The sequence below is a fragment of the Micromys minutus genome (assembly GCF_963924665.1).
Source record: "Micromys minutus genome assembly, chromosome: 29".
NCBI classification, from domain to species: domain Eukaryota; kingdom Metazoa; phylum Chordata; class Mammalia; order Rodentia; family Muridae; genus Micromys; species Micromys minutus.
The window spans coordinates 6,761,825-6,783,012 of NC_137964.1; the positions used below are offsets into that span (position 1 = coordinate 6,761,825).

Below are 21,188 nucleotides of genomic sequence, written 5' to 3' on the forward strand. Positions count from 1 at the left end.
ATACACACATCACACACACACAAACACATCACATACATATATGCACCACACACACATAATACTACACACACACACACCAGATACCACACTATACATACATACACACACCACACAGATACCACACACACACACACACACACACACACACACACACACACACATATACACCACATACACAAATTTAAGACAGCATACATGTAAAACCCCTTATATCTCCTTATCAAGTGCATCCTTGTGATATTTCAGCTTACACATATTTAGCCAGATAAATAGCCTTGATTTGAAATAGTTTTGAGATAAGCACAATAAATAACAGAATAGAAGCAAGGGTCACATCTGTGTGATTACTGCCTGTGTCTCTTGCTCATGACTATTGCTGTTTTCACTCTAATGTGCACATGTTTTGATTTCTTTCCAGGTCTCGTGAACCAAATGGTTTACACTGAACAGCAATGGAGCATACAGAGTCGTCCTACTGTGTGTCAAGACAGTGGTTGGTTCTGAAACTTCAAAGAAGCATCTAGATGTGACATGGTCACAGGAGGACAGAAGATGATGGCTGCCTTTTGCCCTGCAGCTTGAAGGGACACCGGGTGGCCAGCAGCCCTCACTGAAGACGTGACCATGAGTGTCCCACTTGCTCCAAAGAAATCCTGTTTCGGTCAGTTGCGAGATCACCGAGAGGGAGCAAAAAACAACAATGAGAGAATTCTGAGGACAGGGGACACAAATGCCAACCAAATCATGTTGGAGATCAGCTCCTCCTCCGATGAGCCCAAGTCACGTGATCTGGATGAGGAAATCGGAAATGCGAATTTAAGCAGGCCACAGTACCACAGCCACTTCCAGAAGGAGCCTCTTCACCTCCAGGGCTCTGAGAAAGGGTCTCAGACTGGCCCCGCCAGCCAGAAGGATACTCAGTCTTCTCTGACTGTTCATAGGCAGGGTGAAGAACACACAGTAAAAAGAGGTACCCTGCAGACTCCCCAGGGTGTTCAGGGACCAAGTCTTTCCAGCTGGAGGAACACAATGGGTCAAGCCAACCCAGAGGTCTCCGCTAAAAGGGATGCTGAAGTTCCCCGGCACATCCCCAAGGACAAATTGGCAAAGACTCTTGACAACGAAGAGCTGAAAAGAGCCAGCAACTCAGCAGCTGCGGCTGGTAGCATCACTCCGACAAACCCGCAGCCAGTGCAGCCGGGCATCTCGGAGCCACAGGGCTATGTGCCTGGGCATGAGGAGGGACCACAAGGGACACCAGCCAGCCACTCTCCAGGGCAAGTTTTTTCTCCAGGTGAAGATGCCTCAGAGGGCGACAATGTGCATCTTCCTAAGCCATCTACCTCAGAAGCCAAGGGGTCCAGTCCATCACATACCAAGATGGAGGGGACACACGGCCTGGATGTTTACAACGAGTGCATTGCTCACGCAGAATTGACTCCCAGTTCAGCATCAGCGCTGAAGGAAAACCCCAGCCTCCGTCATCCAGAATTGCATTTAGGTCAAGGGACAGGGAAGCCCAAAGTGGAATGCAAATATATCCAACCCAAGAATGAGGAGGGACTAACATCAACCCAGGCACAAACTCTGGTACCTCATGAGGAGGCATCCGGAGAAGCCGGCAGGCACCACCAGCTTGGGGTAGCAAGAGGCAGTGGCCTGGAAGAAATGATTGGAGTCAACGCTGGTGTGGAAGGGTCTCAGCAAGCCACCCCGGCACCGAGCGCCGTTCCTGTTGGAGAGGCAGGGACTAGACTCACCGGTAAAATGTCGGCAGGTTCAGGTAGGACGGTGAAGGAAACAGCATCCGGCAAACCCGCGCCTGATGACGGACAAGTAGCTCCGCTTCTCTGTGATCCAGCTGAGAGCATGCTGCCCGGTGAGGTCAGCGGGGAGGCGAGGAGGCTGAGTAGCGGGAACGTAGGCAATGCCAAATTGTTGGCCTCGGGTCCTTCTGTGGGAGGGGACAGAACCGACGCCTCTGATCTCTTGAGCCCTCGAGGTAGTAACTTGGAAGCCAGGAAAAGCAAAGAGACAGTAGTAACACCTACAGTGTTAGCTGAAAATAGGAACCTTCTAGAAAATGCAGCCCAAACTGACGTCACTCCAGCTACAGTAGATTCCGTGTTGAGTACCCCAGCTCCCCTCCACCCAGAGACAACTGTGAATTCGACTCGTCATCCGACTCCTCCAGCTAGCAGTTCTCAGGAGCTTGGCGTGTTCATTGTGGACACAGGGTCACCCTCGGTGGCCTCACCCCCCACTGATGGTGAGCGGGTATTGAACACATCCCCGAAAGTGCCTGACAAGACCACCTGCCCCAGTGGGATCCCCAAGCCTCCTACACATCCTAAGGACACGCCCTCCTCCCAGGAAGCACCCGAGAAACTGGAGACGGAGAAAACAGAAGAAAGGACAGAGACAAAGCCCATCCTCATGCCAAAACCCAAACATGTGAGGCCCAAGATCATCACTTACATACGCAGGAACCCCCAGGCGCTGAGTCAGGGAGATGCTTCACTGGTACCTGTGGGGCTTCCATATGCCCCTCCCCCATGTGGCATGCCTCTTCCCCAGGAAGAGAAGGCATCTAGCCGGGACCTTCAGCCGTCTGCAAACATGTACGAGAAACTGAAGCCTGACTTGCAGAAGTCAAGGGTCTTCCCTTCCGGACTGATGGTGTCTGGGATCAAGCCCCCAGCCCACCATTTCAGTCAGATGAATGAGAAGTTCCTGCAGGAGGTAAGAGGACATAATTTTAAAATGAAGTATCTTTTTTTTTTTTTTTTTTTTTTTGTGATACTTGGAAACAAAATGTCTCTGTAAGTGAATTGCAGATGCTACCAAAGTGTCTCTACTTAGGCCTGGAAGTGACTATTTAGAACACAGTGTGATTGATAGTCAGGTTGAGATCATTCCAATATCTAAGGCGGCTCATTCAAGTTTTGCTGAGCAGGAGACCCGTGCAATTAGACAAGGGCTCATTTAAGTCTGCTTCCACAACTTTAACGTGAGTGTGGATGTATGAGCCAGGTCAAAGCAAGGGAAAAGCGAAAAGAAACAGAGTATTCAAAATGAGCAGACCAATCCTTTAGTGTGTTGTGTTTGGTGTTTGACACTGGAGAGAGTCTTGTGGTGAGCTGGAAATGCTGGCACACACCCGTGATTCTAGCATTCATGAGGCTAAGAAAGAAAGAGTCCCGGACCAGCCTGGGCAACGGAGTGTAACTCTGAGTCAGAAATTACAGTCAAAAATCTTACATTGATGTACGCAAAAACAATAGCGTGAATATGGGCACAGGCTTCTTCTTTGCAGCAAGGACTGCAGTGGTGGCTACCATTTTGTTGTATCTTTACTGTGCACAGAGCCCCACCTGGGCAGGTGGTCCCAGGGTGTATAATAAATAGGGCTGAGCAAACCATGGGGAGCAAGCCAGTAAGCAGCATTCCTCCAGGGTCAGTTCTTGCTTTCCTGGTTCCTGCCCCGACTTTCCTGCACAACAACCCGGGTCTTTGAAGTGTGAGGTGAATAAAGCCAGCCTTCCCTCTGAGAGTTGGTTTTGGTTGTTTCATCAAAGCAGCAGACAGTCGCACAAGTGCTATCTTGAAGCAAGCTGTCACTTAGTTGTTCTCCGTGCCAGCCTGTGGCAAATCAAGACACTGTCCCTACATCTGAGCAGTGTTTGTCAAAGCCAGCAGGCTCCTTGACGAAGGCTGCGATGGAGTACTCGGGAATAAAAGGCTTTTAGAGACTGGCCTGGTTTCTGCTTTCTGCTGTCTGAGCCTGTAGTCAGCTCTGAGACTTAAAAACTGGTTAGCGCTTCAAATTCAGCTTTGTCTTCTCAATTCTGACTTAAAGCCATAGAGCATGCGGTCTCAGATGGAGAGTTACTGGCATCAGGAAAATACAGCTGTCTACAAGTGAGTAACCCCTAATAAGTTCATTTTACTCCTCAAGCCATTTAAAATTTGTTGCCTGTTTGTGGATCTGTGCACCATGTGGATGTTGTACCCAAGGAGGCCAGCAGAGGGCGCCACAAACCCAGGAACTGAAGTTACAGGTGGTGAAGAGCTGCCATGTGGTTGCTGGGAACGGAACCTAGGTCCTCTGGAAGAGCAGACAATGCTCTTAACTCCTGAGCCATTTCTCTAGCCCATTGAAGAAGTAATTTTGGGAGCTCTTGATGCTGTGCTAGTTGAAGAGCACATATTAATTTTGTAACTCCCCAGAGGAAAGTCATGCAAAAGAAGCCCAGCGAAGCCAGGAAAAGCAGAGCAGGAGGGGAGCTACGGCAGGAGGAATTTGTTTGCGTATGTCATTTGATCTTAGGCCTGCATTTGAAATCTGAGAAGTCTTTTCTTGACTCCTAGTTTTCTCTTAAAGTGCCCCCCGTTGGGGAAAGAACTCACAGAAGCTTGCTCTGCAACTACAGAACCTGTTCTGTTTTGTCACAAAGATGAAAGGCTAGTACCGGGATTTCCCCGTGTAATTAAAAATGCATAAACCAGACATGAAAAGCATACTTTTCACCTTGTAAACGAATTTGTGCTTGTTATTTTTTTATTTTTATTTTTTGTCACTTCGACAAAATATTTGGCAGCAGTGCCATGGGATGGCAGCATCCTAAGGATGCTGGAGAGAGAGAGAGCTTGCAGTCTCAGTAAATCTCGGTGCACTGTGCTGGGACCATGCAGACAGGGAGGCTGGCTGTGGTGGGAGCCTGTGGCCGCAGTGGACACACGGTGCACCGGGAGGCAGAGGAAATTGGTTGGGTGGCAGCAGCATTCAGTGTAGAGGTGTCACACAGACCCCACTCTTACAGTGTCCTCAGCCTGTCAAAGCAGTGCCACCATCTTGGAATCAAGGCCTTGGTACTGGAGCCTATAGAGGACATTTCAGATGTTTACATTTCGAAAATGATACCCAGCAAAATGGCAGGCACCGAGCCTGCGGAATGACAGTGTTTTATCGGCTTTGAGCTCTGGAAATTGTCCGTTTCCAAAGAGTCGGATCAGCAGACTGCGGTTCTAAAACCCTTACAGAGGCTGGAAATGATGTGAGTTTCCTTGTGTGTACACGCACAAGACTATACACGCTTTGGCATCGCAAAATGTTGAAAATGCAGGGTCTAGAAGAGAGAAGTCAGAGATGGATTCAAAGACAATAGATGATGATGAAAATTTCATCAGAGCGCAGATGTTGAGCCTTCTCTCAAGGGGATACGATTCTTCCTACCCTGAGTAGTCTAACCACCGCGCATATTTCACAATGTGATTCTAATGAAAGTTTAAATGCCTAATCTCTTGTTTCAGTGATGTATTTTAAAGGGCTTTGTATCTATTTGAACATTAAAAGGGGATCAAAATAGGGTTTATGCCTACAACAGCTTGGATCAAAGCTTTCAGAGCCCCTATTAAAAGATATTGGGATATAGCTGTACTAACTGATAGCTGCTTGACGTACAAAATAAATTAGGATTTGTAGCGGGATTAATTAATAGGTGTACCTACCCAGACAGTGTCCCAGTGCTGGGTTTTTATTATAGCCTAAATAGACCACACCACTCTTTTCTGCCTGTTTAATATAAAGAAACAGTGAACTGGAAAGTGGACCAGGAGTAGAATGTTCTTAGCATGTGCAAGACCCCCATCCCCAGCACCACAAAGTCCCAGATCATGTGAGAACAGACTCTGAGAAGAGGATGTGTTCATATCACTATATACTATAGTCTGTATTGGACTTACACATATGTACACATACACTCCTAAATATGATCACGTCAGACTGTATCCTGCTAATTCTGTACTGTTATGCACAGGAGGAATGAACAGCAATGCTGTTATTAAGCCGAGGATATGATGCAGCGCAGCACAGTTCCTTCACTGAACCAGTGTGTATGTGTAGATACGGCTGATACCTGCTCTGAACTGAGAAGCCCATAGGATTCATCCCGAGATCTGTTATCCCAGAGGAACCTACTCAAACATTCCTGAGAGCATTCAGCATCTGTGTGAGCACATGTGTGTGAGTGTGTGTGTGTCTCTGTGTGTGTATGTGTGTGCACGTGTGTATAAAGCGTGAGTGGCGGTCAGAAGACACGTTGCAGGAGTCTGTGCTCTCTTTTCATTGTCTGAATCTCTGGAATTGAACTCAGGTCATCGGGCCTAACAGCAAGCACCTTTACCCATTGCCAGCTCCCTGGCCCCAGAACCTGGTTCTAATTATATAAACACACAGTGCAGGCCTACACTTTTTTCTACTAATTTTTCTATTTTTTTTTGCAGATAAAACATTTTCCTCACTAACAATTATTTTTAGATGTTCTGTTGATCAAATATAAAATGATAGTCTATTTATTTATTATAAGATTAGTGAGCATAAAACGATGATGTATTTTCTCCATAGGTATAATGACACTTTTGATCATTTTGAATGCTTGACAAACTTCCTCTTTGATTAACATTATTTATTATTATTTTATTTTTAAAATTTATTTTTATTTTATGTCTATGGGTGTTTTGCCTGCATGTATGTATGTGTGCCGTGTGTGTAGTGCCTGAAGGGGCCAGAAGAGGGCGTCAGATGCCCTGGAGCTGAGGCACAGAGGGAACAGAGTGTGTGCTGGGAACCCAACCCCAGTCCTCTGAAAGAATAGCAATTGCTCTTCACTGCCGAGCCTTCTCCAACCCTGACACTTATTTAATAAATAGTCACTCAAACTTCAAAACGTTCATGACAGTGAAATTAAAAGGAGATCCTGAAACTGAGTTCTTTTTTTCTCCCCTAGAGTATTACCACTGGCAGGCACTACAGAGCTTACATTGGTGACATGAGCTTACACTGTAGGGACGAGGACACTGCGCTGGGAGTGGCACCAGATCTCTGAGCAAGCGGCTAATTCTGCGATGGTGCTCGTCCTTTGCGCGTGGGTCTCCTGCCTGTGATTAGCTCTCTCTGATCTCTCATTTTAGGTCACAGAGCACCCTGGGAAAGAAGAATTTTGCTCTCCTCCCTACACCCACTACGAAGTCCCTCCCACTTTCTATCGCTCAGCCATGCTCCTTAAGCCTCAGCTGGGATTGGGTGCAATGTCCCGTCTTCCATCGGCCAAGAGCAGAATTCTGATTGCAAGCCAGAGGTCCTCGGCGGGGTCCATCCACCCACCCGCATCTATAACAACAGCCGCCGGTTTCTACGGCTCTGATCCTTCAGGTAACTACGTCTAACCACGACTCTCTTTTCCTGTTGTGCATTTAAACATTCACTATGAAATAGTGTGACTATCTTCTTATGACCACCCCTAAGCCATAAGAAAACTCACTCCCTCCTCCTCCATCCATGTAGACATAGATGTCCTTGAGAATTCACCTGCTAAGGCCATCATCTTCCAAGCTGTGGGCACAAAGCGTGGCTCTTATTATCACCTTCTGACTTCCTGTGTAATCTACATGCCATTCTTAGAATAAATGATTTGAAGTTAGCTGTTGTGTAAAAGTATATCTAAACATAAAAAAATTCATCTTTTTTATTTTATGTGTATGACTGAATGTATGTATGTATGTGCACCAAGATGGCTTACAACCCTCTGTTCCTCAGCTCCAGGGGATCTGACGCCCTCTTCTGGCCCCTTCAGGCACCACACACACAGCACATATACATATATGCAGGCAAAACACCCATATACATAAAGTATCAATGGAGGCCAGGAGAGGGCATCAGATACCCAGGAATTTGAGTTAACAGACTATTCTAAGTTGCCATGTGGATGCTAGGAATCCCGTCCTCTGGAAAACAAACTATTTTTCTTACCCTCTACACCATCTCCAGACTATATCTAAATGCATGCGTGCGTGCATGTGTGTCTAAGTACAACTAATTTTCTAGGTAGCTTATAGCAATTATTTTTGCCCTAGAGTTTCTTGAACATCCCCTTTCCTTGAAACTATTGGGTTTTGCCATTTGATTTTTGAGCCAAGTCTCATACGTAGCCCTGACTGGCCTAGAACTCACTATACACACCAGGCTGGACCCAGAGTACTCCTGTGTCTGCCTCCTGAGTGCTGGCATTGCAGATGTGAGAGTCACCATGCCCAGCGGGCACTGTGATGGTTGATGGAGAGAAACTGTTTCATTTCTTTGCCATTTCTTAGCTTGTGAGTTGTCATGTGCTCAGAGTTACTGCTGGCCTTAATTGTCTTATGAGCTTCTGTATTGGTGATCCCACAGCAGCTGTACATCTTAATAGAATTACCTGTGCTTAGAGCGGGTGCTGCTTTTCAGTCAGTAGGCAGTGACTTCTGGGGGCGCCGTCAGCACAGATCCCTGCGTGGGGACCAGAAAACCAACGCACAAAAATATCCTTGCCCTATGGGAGCTTAAATTTTAAACTATGAGATGCTTTGTTAAAAAAAGAAAAAAAAAAGAGCTAGTAAATTACATGGTCTGTTGAAGGAAGGAAGCTTTACTGAAGAAAACAAAACATAAGCGAAGGAGGAGGGGAGGCTTTGGAAAAGAAGGAAGGGCATTGCCACTTTAAACAGATGGATTAGAAAGGCCTTTCCAAGAAAGCGTCCTTTAAGCCAATCAATCCCCAGGGAAGAAGGGGGATGAACTATAGTAATTTTGTTTTGTTTTTCTTCCTTCCTGGCCCCAGGCTCCTGGAATAATGGCTCCGAGATTCACATATTTTCACAAATACCTAGGGCAAAAGCTTTGGCTGTTCCCTGCTGGTTTATAATTTAATAATCCCATTATTCTAGTCTACGTTTTGCCACGTGAGTGTTTACCTGGTCCTTAGTTACTCATTGGAGCCCAATCCTCCTGCGCCTGGCTCTCCCCCAGAATCCTTCCGGCATTTTGGATGTCCCGCTCTAATTTACAGGTTGCTTTTTGTTTTTTTTTTTTGTTTGTTTGTTTGTTTTTTGTTTTTGTTTGTTTGTTTGTTTTTATCCATACAATGCACAAGAGATTTTTTTCTCTGCAGGGACCCTGGTGGACATCAGAAGTATTGCTTTCCAGGTAGTGGGAGGAGCCAACGCAAAGGCCCCTGGGAAGCTCGGACAGGAAGGAGAAGAGGGTGGCTGGGGAATGGAAGGGGTACAGGGGAGTTGGGGTCATATAAAATCTTATTGCAGGGACTTGACTGTTCCTGTGAGAGGAGAGGCAGCCCTTGGAGAGGTTGGGGCTAGCACAATCCAGCTCTTTCTCCTTTAAGCAAAATCTCCTTGACCATATGGTGGAGAACAGTCAGTCAAATAAACTTTTATCATAGGTACATTTCTGGAGTCTGTACTGAGTGATTGTGTATTCACAGGCTGTCTTCATCTGTGCTACGGAACAAATCCAAGCTTGTGTGCGTTGTGAGAACTTTTTTCCCCCTTGACTGCCTAGTAACATCTCAAAATCTTGTTTCCTCAGTCTTGTAAGATTTTCCACGTTATATCCACAGACCGATGATCAACATTCAAAGAGTGGTTCTCAACCTTCCTAACGCCGCGACCCTTCAATACAGTTCCTCAAGTCATGGAGAACCCCAACTATCAAATTTCATTGCTATTTTGTAACTGTAATGTTGCTACTGTTACGAATCGTAATGTAAAACATCCCTGTTTTCTGATGGCCTTAGGTGACCCCTATAGAAAAAAATTCTTTGATTCCCAAAGGGGTTGCGACCCAAAGGTTGAGAACAGCACATCTAAGCCCTCTAAGAGACTGCTGCAGATTCTTGGACATCCCGTCCTCAAGACTCCCTTCTCTCTGCCGCACACCCCGTCCTCAAGACTCCCTTCTCTCTGCCACACACAACCCAGCTGTCTTGAGCATCAAAAGCCCTCACCTCTCTGCCTCCTCCGTTTGCAGTTCTCCTTCAAGCGCTGTAGCCTGGAAACTGCGTCTGGGTGGACTTTGCTCCTGTTCTTTTCTCTCAAGGGTCAGGACCCTGCGAGGGCTCTTGTGTAGTTTCTGAAAACACTTGTATTCGCCCACATTTTGATGGCTCTTGTTCCCTAACTGTTCACCGCAGCCTCCATTTTGTTGGTGCTTCCTGGGTAGGGTGTCCCTTACATAATCACAGACGCTCTTAGCCTCCTGTGGCTTTCCCGTATCTAATATGAGGTTTACATTTTCAGTTCTCAAGTATCACATGATGCTTACCTGCCCTTGATGTTTCAAGGCTGCCTTTGATACATGTCTGCCCACGGTTGTGGTTTTGCCTTTAGCCGCCATTTATACCCTATAGATTCAGATTCTCTGTCGTGTCTCCTGGGCAGTGTTGTGTCTGTTTTAGGGGGCCACACGAGGCTCTGAATAACACCGCAGCGGCAGAAGGAAGCTGGAGCTAGGAGCAGGATGGACGCTTCTCAATGTGACCTAGCATTTACATGTTTCCAGTGTCAAGGGAGCCCTTACAGTCTAAAGTCTATGGACCGGTTAGATATGTGAGTTATAATGCATTAGTTGTAATACAGCCCAGCTCAGGTAGGAAGGAAGCCTCTTAAATGTCTAATAGCCCAGTGAGCTCCAAGTGAGTCAGGAGAGGTCCCCAGGGCTTCCATTCCACTGATGGTTTTGCAGGCAGCAGCAGGGATATTGTGATGGCCTGAAAGAAGTGGACACACAGTCAGTCCACACCATCTCACAATGCAGCTCTTTCAAGAGTTTGTCTCCTAGCTAAGGCAATGTCCTAAGATTTACAGTTCTTGATGTGACTCCATAAAGAATCATAGAAGCCAAGGGCTTTCTTTTCTTCTTAAATTATTTCCGGTTTTGTTTGTTTGCTTTTGTTGTTGGTTTTTTTGAAGATAGCTTTTTCTGACTCCACAGTGATGCTTAAAACCAAACTTCTGAGTTGGTCACCAGGTGGTACACGCCGTTAATCCCAGCACTCGAGAGGCAGAGGCAGGTGGATCTCTGTGAGTTTGAGGCCAGCCTGGTCTACAGAGTGAGTTCCAGGACAACCAGCCTACACAGAGAAACCCTGTCTTGGAACAAAACAAAACAAAATATAAAAACAACAAAAAACAATCCCACCAAACTTTTGCTGTCTTCTTGTCCGAGTGTGAAACTCAAGACATCTTAATGCTCAGAGCAAAGAGGGGATTCCGGGTCCTTCTTGTAGCATGAAGCCTGCTCTATAGGGGCGTGGCTGTCCATGGAGCAGTTTGCTATTAGAGCCTCCACTTCTAGAACGTGAGAAGACCCCGTGTCTCTGCACTGTCTTTTTAAAAGGTGCTATATGTTTTATGTTCTGTCTTTAAAAACAAATCTTTAATGGCCCTCAACATGCAGAACCAGTTAGCCTACCCAATGTACAGTGTGGAGAAATATAATTTGCTTGCGTGGTAAATGTACTTGAAATACAATTTTTTTTTCCCCTGAAAGCGCAATGCTTTTATATGAGGCAATGTTAGGCTGGAATGTCATATTTTCTGTTAGGAGCAGTTGAGGCGTTGAAAGCAAAATTTTTCTGAAGGATGGATGATAAAACTTCATTCTATAAATAGCTAGAGAAATCGAATCGGCTAAGTTGAATAACTTTCTCTCAAGATATAGACAAGTGTGCTATAGATTCTGATCATCAAAATGAAATTTATTTTGGGGTTTGACTTGCTTTATGCTCTGCAGCCTTTCTCGCAGGGACTTTAAACACGAAAAACCAAGGTGAATCTCACCAAGTTTTAAAATGAAGAAATTATTAACATCTTTTGAAGAGTAAATAAATAGAATTAGAATATTTTAGACCAGCTCTGTTCTGTTGCTGCTTCGGGGAAGGGGAGAAGCTTCGTATGGGTTTCTCCTGATATCGGCAGGACCTTCCTCAGCCTCCGAAGATCCGAGCCCAACTGGATACTAGGGATGAAGAGGGTACCCACAGAATCTGTCAGGAAGCTGCCCCCAGCACTGGATCTGTGCGGAGCAGTGTGTCTGTGCATTGTTGGACAGCATTAGCAAAGGAAGAGACAGGGTGGGGACAGCTTATCCAGATTGGCACCCATGGAAAGGCTTCCTGGAGGAACAGAGGCCTGGCCTGAATGACTTCATAGGGTGGACGCAGTGCAGTGTGAGGGCCCATGTAGGAAAAGCGTAACAGACACAGGGGCTTGGAGTTTCTAAGGCATCATGGCCGTTTCTGTGGGTGGGTACAGAGTGTGGGGGCTGGGTGTCACTGGAAAGAAAACCAGATGGGTAAACTGGGGACAGGAAGTGAAGAGATTTTAGGACCAAGCTCACTTTAAGGGATTTTTCTTGTTGTTTTGTCTGTTGGTGAGGGATTAAAAACCTTGAGGTTTCAAAACAGAGACTTGACAGAATTCTCTGTTGTGAACAAAGGTCATGGTACTGAGGTCTGAGGTCACACGACAGCATATGGGAGCTCTCCTATAGGAGAATGTAATACATTATTTATACTTTTCATATTTTCCAGATTTTATAACTCCACACCTCACTTTTCAAATTATATGTTTATGCATGAGTGTTTTTCCTGCTTGGATGTCTCTGCATAACATACATGCAGTACCAGCAGAAGCCAGAAGGGGCATCAGATATCCTGGAACTGAAGTTGCAGATAGTTGTGAAGCCACCATTTGGGTGCTGGGAACTGAACCCTGGTCCTTTGCAAGAGCAGCCAGTGTTCTTAGCTGATAAAACATCTGTCTGTTCAGCCTGGACACTGGAGCACTGTAGCTTTAAGTTGGGGGTCCACAATGCACAAGTTGGAGCAGCAGAGAAAGAGAAAGTGTTTCTCAGGGTCTGTCTTAGTTTGGGTTTCTATTGCTCTGACCATGACCATAGCAACTCCTATAAAAAAGAAACCATTTAATTGGGGCTGGCTTAGAGTTTCAGAGGCTAAGTCCACTATCATCATGGCAGGAAGCATGGCAGCATGCAGCAGACATGGTGCTGGAGAAGAAGCTGAGAGTTCTATACTTTGATCTGCAGGCAGCTGAAGGACACTGTCTCTAGCAAGTATCCAGGAAGAGGCTCTGGATCTCACTGGCCAGACTTGAGCATACATATGAGACCTCAAAGCCTTGCCTCTATAGTGACATACTCTAACAAGACTACATCTCCTCCCATAAGGACATACCTCCTAATGGTGCCCCTTTCCCTTGGCCAAGCATATTCAAACCACCACAGGGTTCGTGTTGGTCTTTCTTGGGTCCCTTTCATTAGGTACCAAATCTGCATTTTCTGAGCACAATCTCTTTGCCTCTGAAATGAGAATAATAACAGGATTTAAAGCATCTGATTGCTGCCTTAGCACCTGATCCTCAGAAGGCATTGGCTGATCAGAACCCCTCTTCAGATGCCAAGGCTTCAGGGCCAGGGATCTCTCTTGCCTTCTTCTTTGGACCTCTTGAGATCTCTTAATATAAAACAATGTGTTCTCTTCTCAATACACTCAGCCAACTTGGTCCCTGTCACTTCAAGCACTCTGAACTCTTTCTGACTTGTGAGTCTTCTACTTTCCCACAGCACCCTCCAAGGCTGATTCTGTCTCATCTCTTAGGATCCATCATCCGTGTCTTCGCACATAAGAGGCAGGCAACCTTGACCATACGTGGTACAATGGTTCTACCTCAGCCAGGAACTTATGACCCATCATCCTCTGCATTTCTTTTGCCCCCTTTGTCTGCCAGTATCTTGTTTGGCTTTTACAGAGTTATTAGCACACAGCTCACAACCCGTGTGCAGTCTATGAGAACAGAGGGACTTAAAGACTAAGCAACTCATCTAAGGCTGGGCTCTGCATCCATCACTCCTAAGCTCAGCAACTGTTGATGAAGGATGAGGAGATATAGGCAGAAGGTAAGAGCGGATGGTAGGGCAGGAGGGTGTTCCCTGCACACATTATGACCTGTACAAATACATGAACTCACAACAGCTGTAGTTTATGCACAAGACCAAGCCAGTCAAAAGTCCACTATGTATAGGGGCAGGGCTGCCCCAGCCCCACCCCCATGCAATGACTCTTTAGATGCAAATGAGAGGCAAAGGAGTAAAGAGAACTAGGTACAGGCAAGGTATTGGTTCCCAGGTTAATTGATTGACTCTAGCTAAATTTCCCTTCACTGTGGTGTCTCCACTAATAGGTATGGGGCCGTTATCCACTGATGGCTGCCGAGAGGAGAGGTGCCCTTATATTTTGGGTCTGTGACTACTGGTGGGTTGCCTATGCCCCAGTGCATGGCTCCACACCCATGCTGCACCAATTGGACTCAGCGCATTCTAAACAATAGTTTAGGAAAGGAAAAGCATGTTGGCGGGTCTTGGCAGAGTGGAAGGAAGGTAGCGGGGAATGGATATAATCAACATGTATCGTATACCTGCTTGATGAAAATAGAATAAGTTAGATATACTATTTTCAAAGGAACAGGAGAAAGCCTGGTATCTGTTAATTATGAGTTAATTGAGTTATTAGTTATGGCTACACCGCAGCAGTATTCGGTGATTTTCCATGATCGTCAAGAAGTGACGAGCTTGTGGGTATTTTGAAGCAGGGAAGACCAGTCAAGGGCTAAGCATTAAACATTTTAAGATTTCTAGTTCAGCTGAAGTCACTTAATTCTAACAAAAGCAGGCAGAGTTTGCCAATACCTGTAGCTGCTCCCTGGGCTGTAACTGACTGAAGGGCTACTGTGCTTTTTGTTGGTTTGTTTGTTTTTGTTTTGAAAACCTTTGAGGTAGCCAGCCCCATTCCTGTTTCTCTGAGACCTATTTATAGGCCAGGCACCAGTCTGTGTTCAGGGCACACAAATATCCAGTGCTGGGCTTTGTGGGATACAAACAGTTAAATTAGTAATTGCCATAGACATGCTAGGTATTTGATAGCGACCCGTTGAGAATGGACTGCAGGCTTGCCCGTGTGGGCAGAGATGCTGTAGACAAGATGAGTTATGCTGTATTTTGAAGGATACATAGGGATTTATCAGACTGGGAAAGGGTAAAGGTGGAAAGAGAGAGGCCATCAGTAGGAGTGGAGTGATCTAAATTCATTAAAGGGATTGCAACTCTTGAGGGATCCCCGGGAAGCTGTTCAAGCATTGGGGGTGATAGCGGATGGTTCACTCACACATGGGAATTTGGGGTTCCTCTGGACATTAGACAGGAATTTTTAAACAGAGTAATTGTGGCTAAAGAGAAACCTTAGGCAAGGATTCAGTGTTGGGTGACTACCCCATCGATGTGTATGGAGGCAGTGAGAAAGGATGAATGGATTCAGGGGAAATAGAATTATGGTAAAGCCAGGAGATGGGCAAGAAGGGAGGGTAACCGATTTCAGAGGCAACAAAAGCAGAAAGTCAGCGGGAGATGGAGTCCTGGGACTGGGGGGCCAAGGAGACGTGTTGCGAATGCAGCGTGGGGGTCTTCAGCTGAGCTTCTGAAGAAGCAAATGACTAACACGGAAGTGAACCTCCGAGGTTTCATGGGAGGTGGGACGAGAAGAAGGAAGTGACCAACGGAGTTTCCTAGGAGGCAGGACAAGCAAAAAATGCCAAGAGGCTGTTTGGACTGAAAATTAGGCAGCAGTTGGTGACCTAGTTTTGAGGGAACACTTTTAGTCAAACACGGGGGCGGAAGTCACATATTAGCAGGGTGACACATGAATGAAAAATGAGGAAATAGAAACAGGAGAATGATTTTTAAATACTAGCAAATGCAGAAAAGAGCCAGGGGTTCTAGCTGGAGGCTGGGGTGGTTTTGGCTGCAGTTTAGAGTGTGGGAGGAAATGCTTACCGCAATCGACCTGGAATAGGAAAGAGGGAGGTGCTGGGAGAAAACTGGGTGCTAATCGTCCCCGGGGGACGGGTGAATGATTGATTATGGCCACACGCAGAAGGATGCATCTTGGGATATAAAGCTAAGGTTTCTCAGAGACTTAGAACCAATGAGAGAGAAAAGACTTATTAGGAAGTAGTGGCTCTCTATGCTGCACTGTGGCTGACTGGCTTCCTGAGTCTAGCTCAGAGCCAGGTTTGAGTCTTGTGTCCTGACTTGCAGATGTTCATGCCACTGCGTCCAGTCACTGTGTCACTGTCTTCGGTCACCCTGAAACCTAGGGGACGATGAGGCTCGAGCAGCCCTTCGCCTTCTGTCTCTGCGGGGTGTAGATTCAGGAGACCCTGTGGTACAAGCACAGTGACAGATTCATCCCCTGGCTGAAGCAACCCAGCAGAGGGAATTGAGTCTCCTGGTCCTTCCCAGACCTCCACAGGCTGACTGCAGCCCATACCTCTGCTCTTCTCACCCTGCCAATCCAATCGCTAATTTCTTCCGGAAACACACACACGACTAATTTTTAGCCCGATACACAAATATCCCCCTACTACAGTTTATCTATATTTATAACTAGCCTCCTGACCCTGTGGGGCAACTTCACTTCAGAATAGGCTGAAAAGGGAATATGAATAATGAAGAAAAGCCAAGGATCATACTGCCGGCCCCAGCCCGCCTGTGGAACAAAATCTATGCCATTAGTTAATCCATCAGTAATTGCTGGTACCTTATAAAGAGAGGACGGATGTTCTGGAAACTCTCATGTCTCTTTCTGGCTGTGGAACCTTAACATGTCTGTTTTATTTGTTAGTATGTATGAGCCCCCAGCATAGTGTCTTTTTTTCTAGCCTTTCATGTAGGCAAAGGGGATTAGCCATAGTTTGGGAGCCTGACAACCCCATTGAAGTGTTGAAGGTTTGTTCGGATGGTCACAATACTGAGACCTTTGAAAGGTGAGGCCCAGGAGGAAGTCCTTAGGTTCCTGGGTATGTGACCTTGCAGAGGTTTGTGGGCCTTACTCTTTCTCTTTTGATGTTGGGACTGGAGGTGAGTATTTTGTTTCTTGTTTTTGCATCCCCACCAGAGGCTTCAAAACGAGGGTCTATGTGTTTAAGTGCATCCTCGGTAATTACTTTCCAGAGAGGCAGAGACAAAGCCACGCAGAGAGGTTGAGAGACAGAGACAGAAAAGAGAAAGCGACACAGCCAAGTCTTGCATTTCTGAAGATGTTAATTCACTACATTAAAAGGGATTTTCGAGGTTGAAAACCGTTTTCTTTTAAGATGTAACAACTTCAGTTGTTGATCAAGATAAACCATGGTGCCAATCTGATGAAAAAATAATGTTGGTGACTGATTCCCCCCCCCCTTTGGTGAATTTTATAACCCTCTCTTCCCATTACTGCTCCTGGGATTTCCAGGAGTGTGTGTGTACACAGGGGTACGCACAGAGAGGTTTTCTTGCCAAGCATTAGTTCAGTAAAGACTTGGGTCTCCTCATTGCTCGTCAGTCATTCTGTGTTCTTGTCATTTACCTCAGTCTCTCTCCTTCCCATCCTTCCCTCCATCCCTCTCTTCCTCCACCTATCTCTCCCTGCATTTCTTTTTCACTTGGTGTGGACTGGTGCCTTCTATTGGCATGATTTCTCTGCCAAATCTTCCTTCAGTGATTCAGACTAAGCTGGATTCCTTTCCCACCCTCTGCTGAATTGTTGCTTTCCCACTGATGGTTTCTAGGAATGCTTTCTGGGTCATCCGGCCTCTCTCCTAGTATATCCTTCTCATGTTATCATAGCAGCATCTTCTCATGAGTGATGTGACTTTTAAAGGATGCTGGTGTCTCCTTGTCTCCGGGGCAGTCTTTCTTCTTTGTTGTTGGTTTCCTTTTGTTTTATGCTGGAAGATTTCCCCTAGTTCTCTGATTGCTCACTCATGGTTGTGATGCATGAACTTAGGTTCATTTTGTGCAAATTCTCTGGCTATCTATGTCCCCTCCTGCTGGAGCTTGGCAGGGCTGGAGGTGGTGGTTGGAACCTGGGAAGTGGGCATCCTGTGCCTTCAGGAGTGTCTCCATCCTCTGAGCTTTATTTTTTTTCCTGGCCTGCCCTTGGGCCCATGTCTCTGCTCACCTGGCTTCCCAGGATGAAGGTCAGTGGCTGCTTCCTCTGCAGCAATCCCAGCTGTCTCTTCTCTGCAGCACATTCCTCCTCCTCCTCCTCCTCCTCCCCTTTCTCCCTTCTCCTCCTCATCGTCCTCCTCCTCCCAGACGGTCAGGGACCTTTACCTGTGTTTTATGTTCCAGAATACCCAGAGTACGTGGCTCAGTAAGTATAAGTCTCTTCTCTTTCTTCTTTGAGGTTTAAGTGTAGAATGTGCTTAATGGAATATACTGGGTGACTGTTGGCTTGGAGTTTCAATGTTGCCACTTGAAATGTAGCAGCTCTTGTTTGAAAACAACTTTCATTGGAAAGAATTAAAAAACCCAGGTACTACCTGCTTAAGCTGGCCTTGGTCTTCCTTTCGGTGTTGGTGGCCACAGCACTTCCAGTCTGGTCAGTCTTGTAAAACGAGTGTGTGATTGTAAAGGCTTTAATGAAAGTGGTGCTTTTAAATCTGATCCGGGGGAGAGGTTCTTCCAGCATATTGTTTGAGTACTTTCCTTAGCAAATGCAGCAGCTGCATTCGTTCCTCTTCCTCTCTGAACTGCCAAAGCTGCCGATCAGGAACAGATGAGTCCGCAGAATCCATTCCAGATTGTTCCACGCCTTTGGACTCCCTTTGGAACTGCAGCAGCCAGCCCTGAGAGTCATTAATGTGAATGAGATCTGAGCGGGGCTCGTCAGCCGTGTTGGTAGCACAGCGGCTGGCAGCTTGATGCCCTGGACAGATCTAGGATCGCGTGATCCCTGGCTAGCACGAGGTCACCTTCCGTTCAGCCCGTCTTTGACTGCTTCTGTTTGTGCATAGCCGTTTCCTGTGCCATTGCGCCTCTGGCTGTTTTCTTCTGTTCTCTCACGTGCTCATTCTCGGCTCCCAACTTGCAGTTCCCATCTCTGACACAAAGCTTTCGGTCCGTTTATCTCCCAGCCCGTGTTCTGGGAAATAAGCCGCTTGACGTTTGCGAACTCCTGCCTCAAACTGGATCAGATATTCAGCTCTAACGAAAATGCAGACACGGGCGTTGAATCCTGTTTACTCAAATACTCCATAAATGGCTTATTTGTTTATTTTTAATTATGTCGTTTCATGTGTGTTTTGCCTGTGTGTATGTCTGTGTGCCACCTGCATGCCTCGGGACCCTGAAGGCCAGATGAGGGTGTCAGGTAGGCTGGGGCTAGAGTTGAAGACAGTTGCAATCTGTCATGTAAATTCTGGGAATTGAGCCTGTGTCCTCTGGAAGAACAGCCAGTGCTCTTAACTGCTGAGCCATCTCTCCAGCCCTTACTCCAGAATGTGTGTGAATCATTTAAGTCACCAGAAGATGTCAAACTTAAGATTAAAATCTCAATTAAAAAAAAAACAGTGCATAGATAAGATTATTTGGTCTTGTAAATTATTTCTCAGTTTTCAGTGTTTTTTTTTCTTAAAATTTTGTACTGTTCACAGATCCTAGTACTAACAACAACAACCACACACACACATACACACACATACACACACACACACACACACACACACACACACACAATGCACCTCCATGTTACAATAAATAACTCTCAGTTATTTTCCTTTCTGGCCTAAATGTTAAAAAATGCCAGCAAACCATAACTTTTGATAAAATATTTTCCCTTTTTACTCTTAAAGATTTATTTGATTACCTGGGTGTGGTGACACATGCCTTTAGTCCCAGCACTGGGAAGCAGAGGCAGTTGGATCTCTTGAGTTGGAGGCTAGCCTGGTCTGCATAGCAAATTCCAAGCCAGGCAAGGCTACACCGTAAGAGCCTGTCTTAAGAAATGTTTGATTTCCATTTATTTTATGTGTGCGAGTGTTCTGCCTGCATGTATATCTCTGAACCATCACAAGCAGCACCCACCTGAGCCCTGTCCTTCCCTTTGCTCTCCTTCCCTTCCTCGTCCACCCCTTCCTCTTCCACGGGCACCCCATTGCCTGCTATGACCAGACTATGATGAGTCCCTGCTCTTTTCTGTTCCCTAGCTCTGGGTCCCCTCAGCCCACTTTCCCATCAGGCTGCACTGTGTCTGAGGAGGGCTTGGCAGGACAAGGACACATCTGTCCCCAGTTTCCCTCTGATGCTTCTCCTTTTCCCTTTGGTGGAGCTTTACCTCCCTCCCTTCATGGTAAGCCCAGACGACAGCGGCATGTGCTGATACTGCTAACATACGTGTTTGTCATTGTCTCTACCACTCATCTGCCTGCCCCCATATCTCTGTCACCGTCTTAATCTTGGTCTCTGTTGGCTGCCCACCTGGCCTTCTTGATCTTTCTCAAACAAGAGTTTTGTTTTGTGAGATACACCCCACACACCACATACTTCACTTATTTAAAGTACAAATCCAATGTTTTTGTTTGGTTGGTTTTGGTTTTTGACTATTCTCAGTTACGTGACCATGACCACAGTAATTGTAGAACATTTTATCACCCTGAAAAAAAAAAATGTCAGCTTGCAGTTGCTCCAGATGTGGGGTTTTCCTCCTGGCCCCAAGCTCCCAGAATAATGACTCCGAGACTCAAAATATATTTACAAACACCTTAGCCATAGCTCACAACTTAATATTCCACTTATACTAATTCAAGTTCTGCCATGTGGCTGGTTTCCTCTGCTCAGCTCTCATGTTCCTGTCCTCCATGTTGCCAGGCAAATCCACCCCTCCACCCTGTAACACCTTCCCTGTCCCCTTCTCTCTCCCCCAGCTTTCACTTGGCTCTTTCCCAGAATCTGTTCTGCCTACCGGATATCCCACCTTCCATTTATTATTATTATTTATTTTATGATGAATACACTGTAGCTGTCTTCAGACACACCAGAAGAGGACATCAGATCTCATTACAGATGGTTGTGATCCTCCATGTGGTTGCTGGGATTTGAACTCAGGACCTCTGGAAGAGCAGTCAGTGCTCTTAACCGCTGAGCCATCTCTCCAGCCCCTTCTGTTCTACTCTATTCTATAGGCCATTGGGTTTTTTTGTTTTTTTGTTTTTTTTATTGGCAGTTTCTGCATCTATACAGTAAACAAGAATTTCGCTCTCCATCAGATTTTCCTTAAGCACCAGCCACTAGCATCCACTGATGGACTTTCTATCTCTGTAGATGCCTGGTGTACTGGCTGGTTTTGTACCAACTTGACACAAGCTGGAGTTATCACAGAGAAAGGAGCCTCAGTTGAGGAAATGCCTCCATGAGATTCAGCTGTAAGGCATTTTCTCAACTAGTGATCAAGGGGGGAGGGCCC

General features: G+C 46.1%; 1 protein-coding gene across 1 annotated transcript in view; it reads left to right on the plus strand.

Moving 5' to 3' along the window:
• Positions 1–624: 624 nt before the first annotated feature.
• The window catches only part of MTUS2 (microtubule associated scaffold protein 2), a gene marked incomplete at both ends in the record, with an annotated part of 226,217 nt that continues 205,653 nt past the window's right edge, over positions 625–21,188 (plus strand). The window contains 2 exons of the mRNA XM_080941222.1: positions 625–2,742; positions 6,973–7,213. Coding sequence (XP_080797348.1) covers positions 625–2,742; positions 6,973–7,213 — 2,359 coding nt within the window. The remainder of the gene's footprint in view (positions 2,743–6,972; positions 7,214–21,188) is intronic.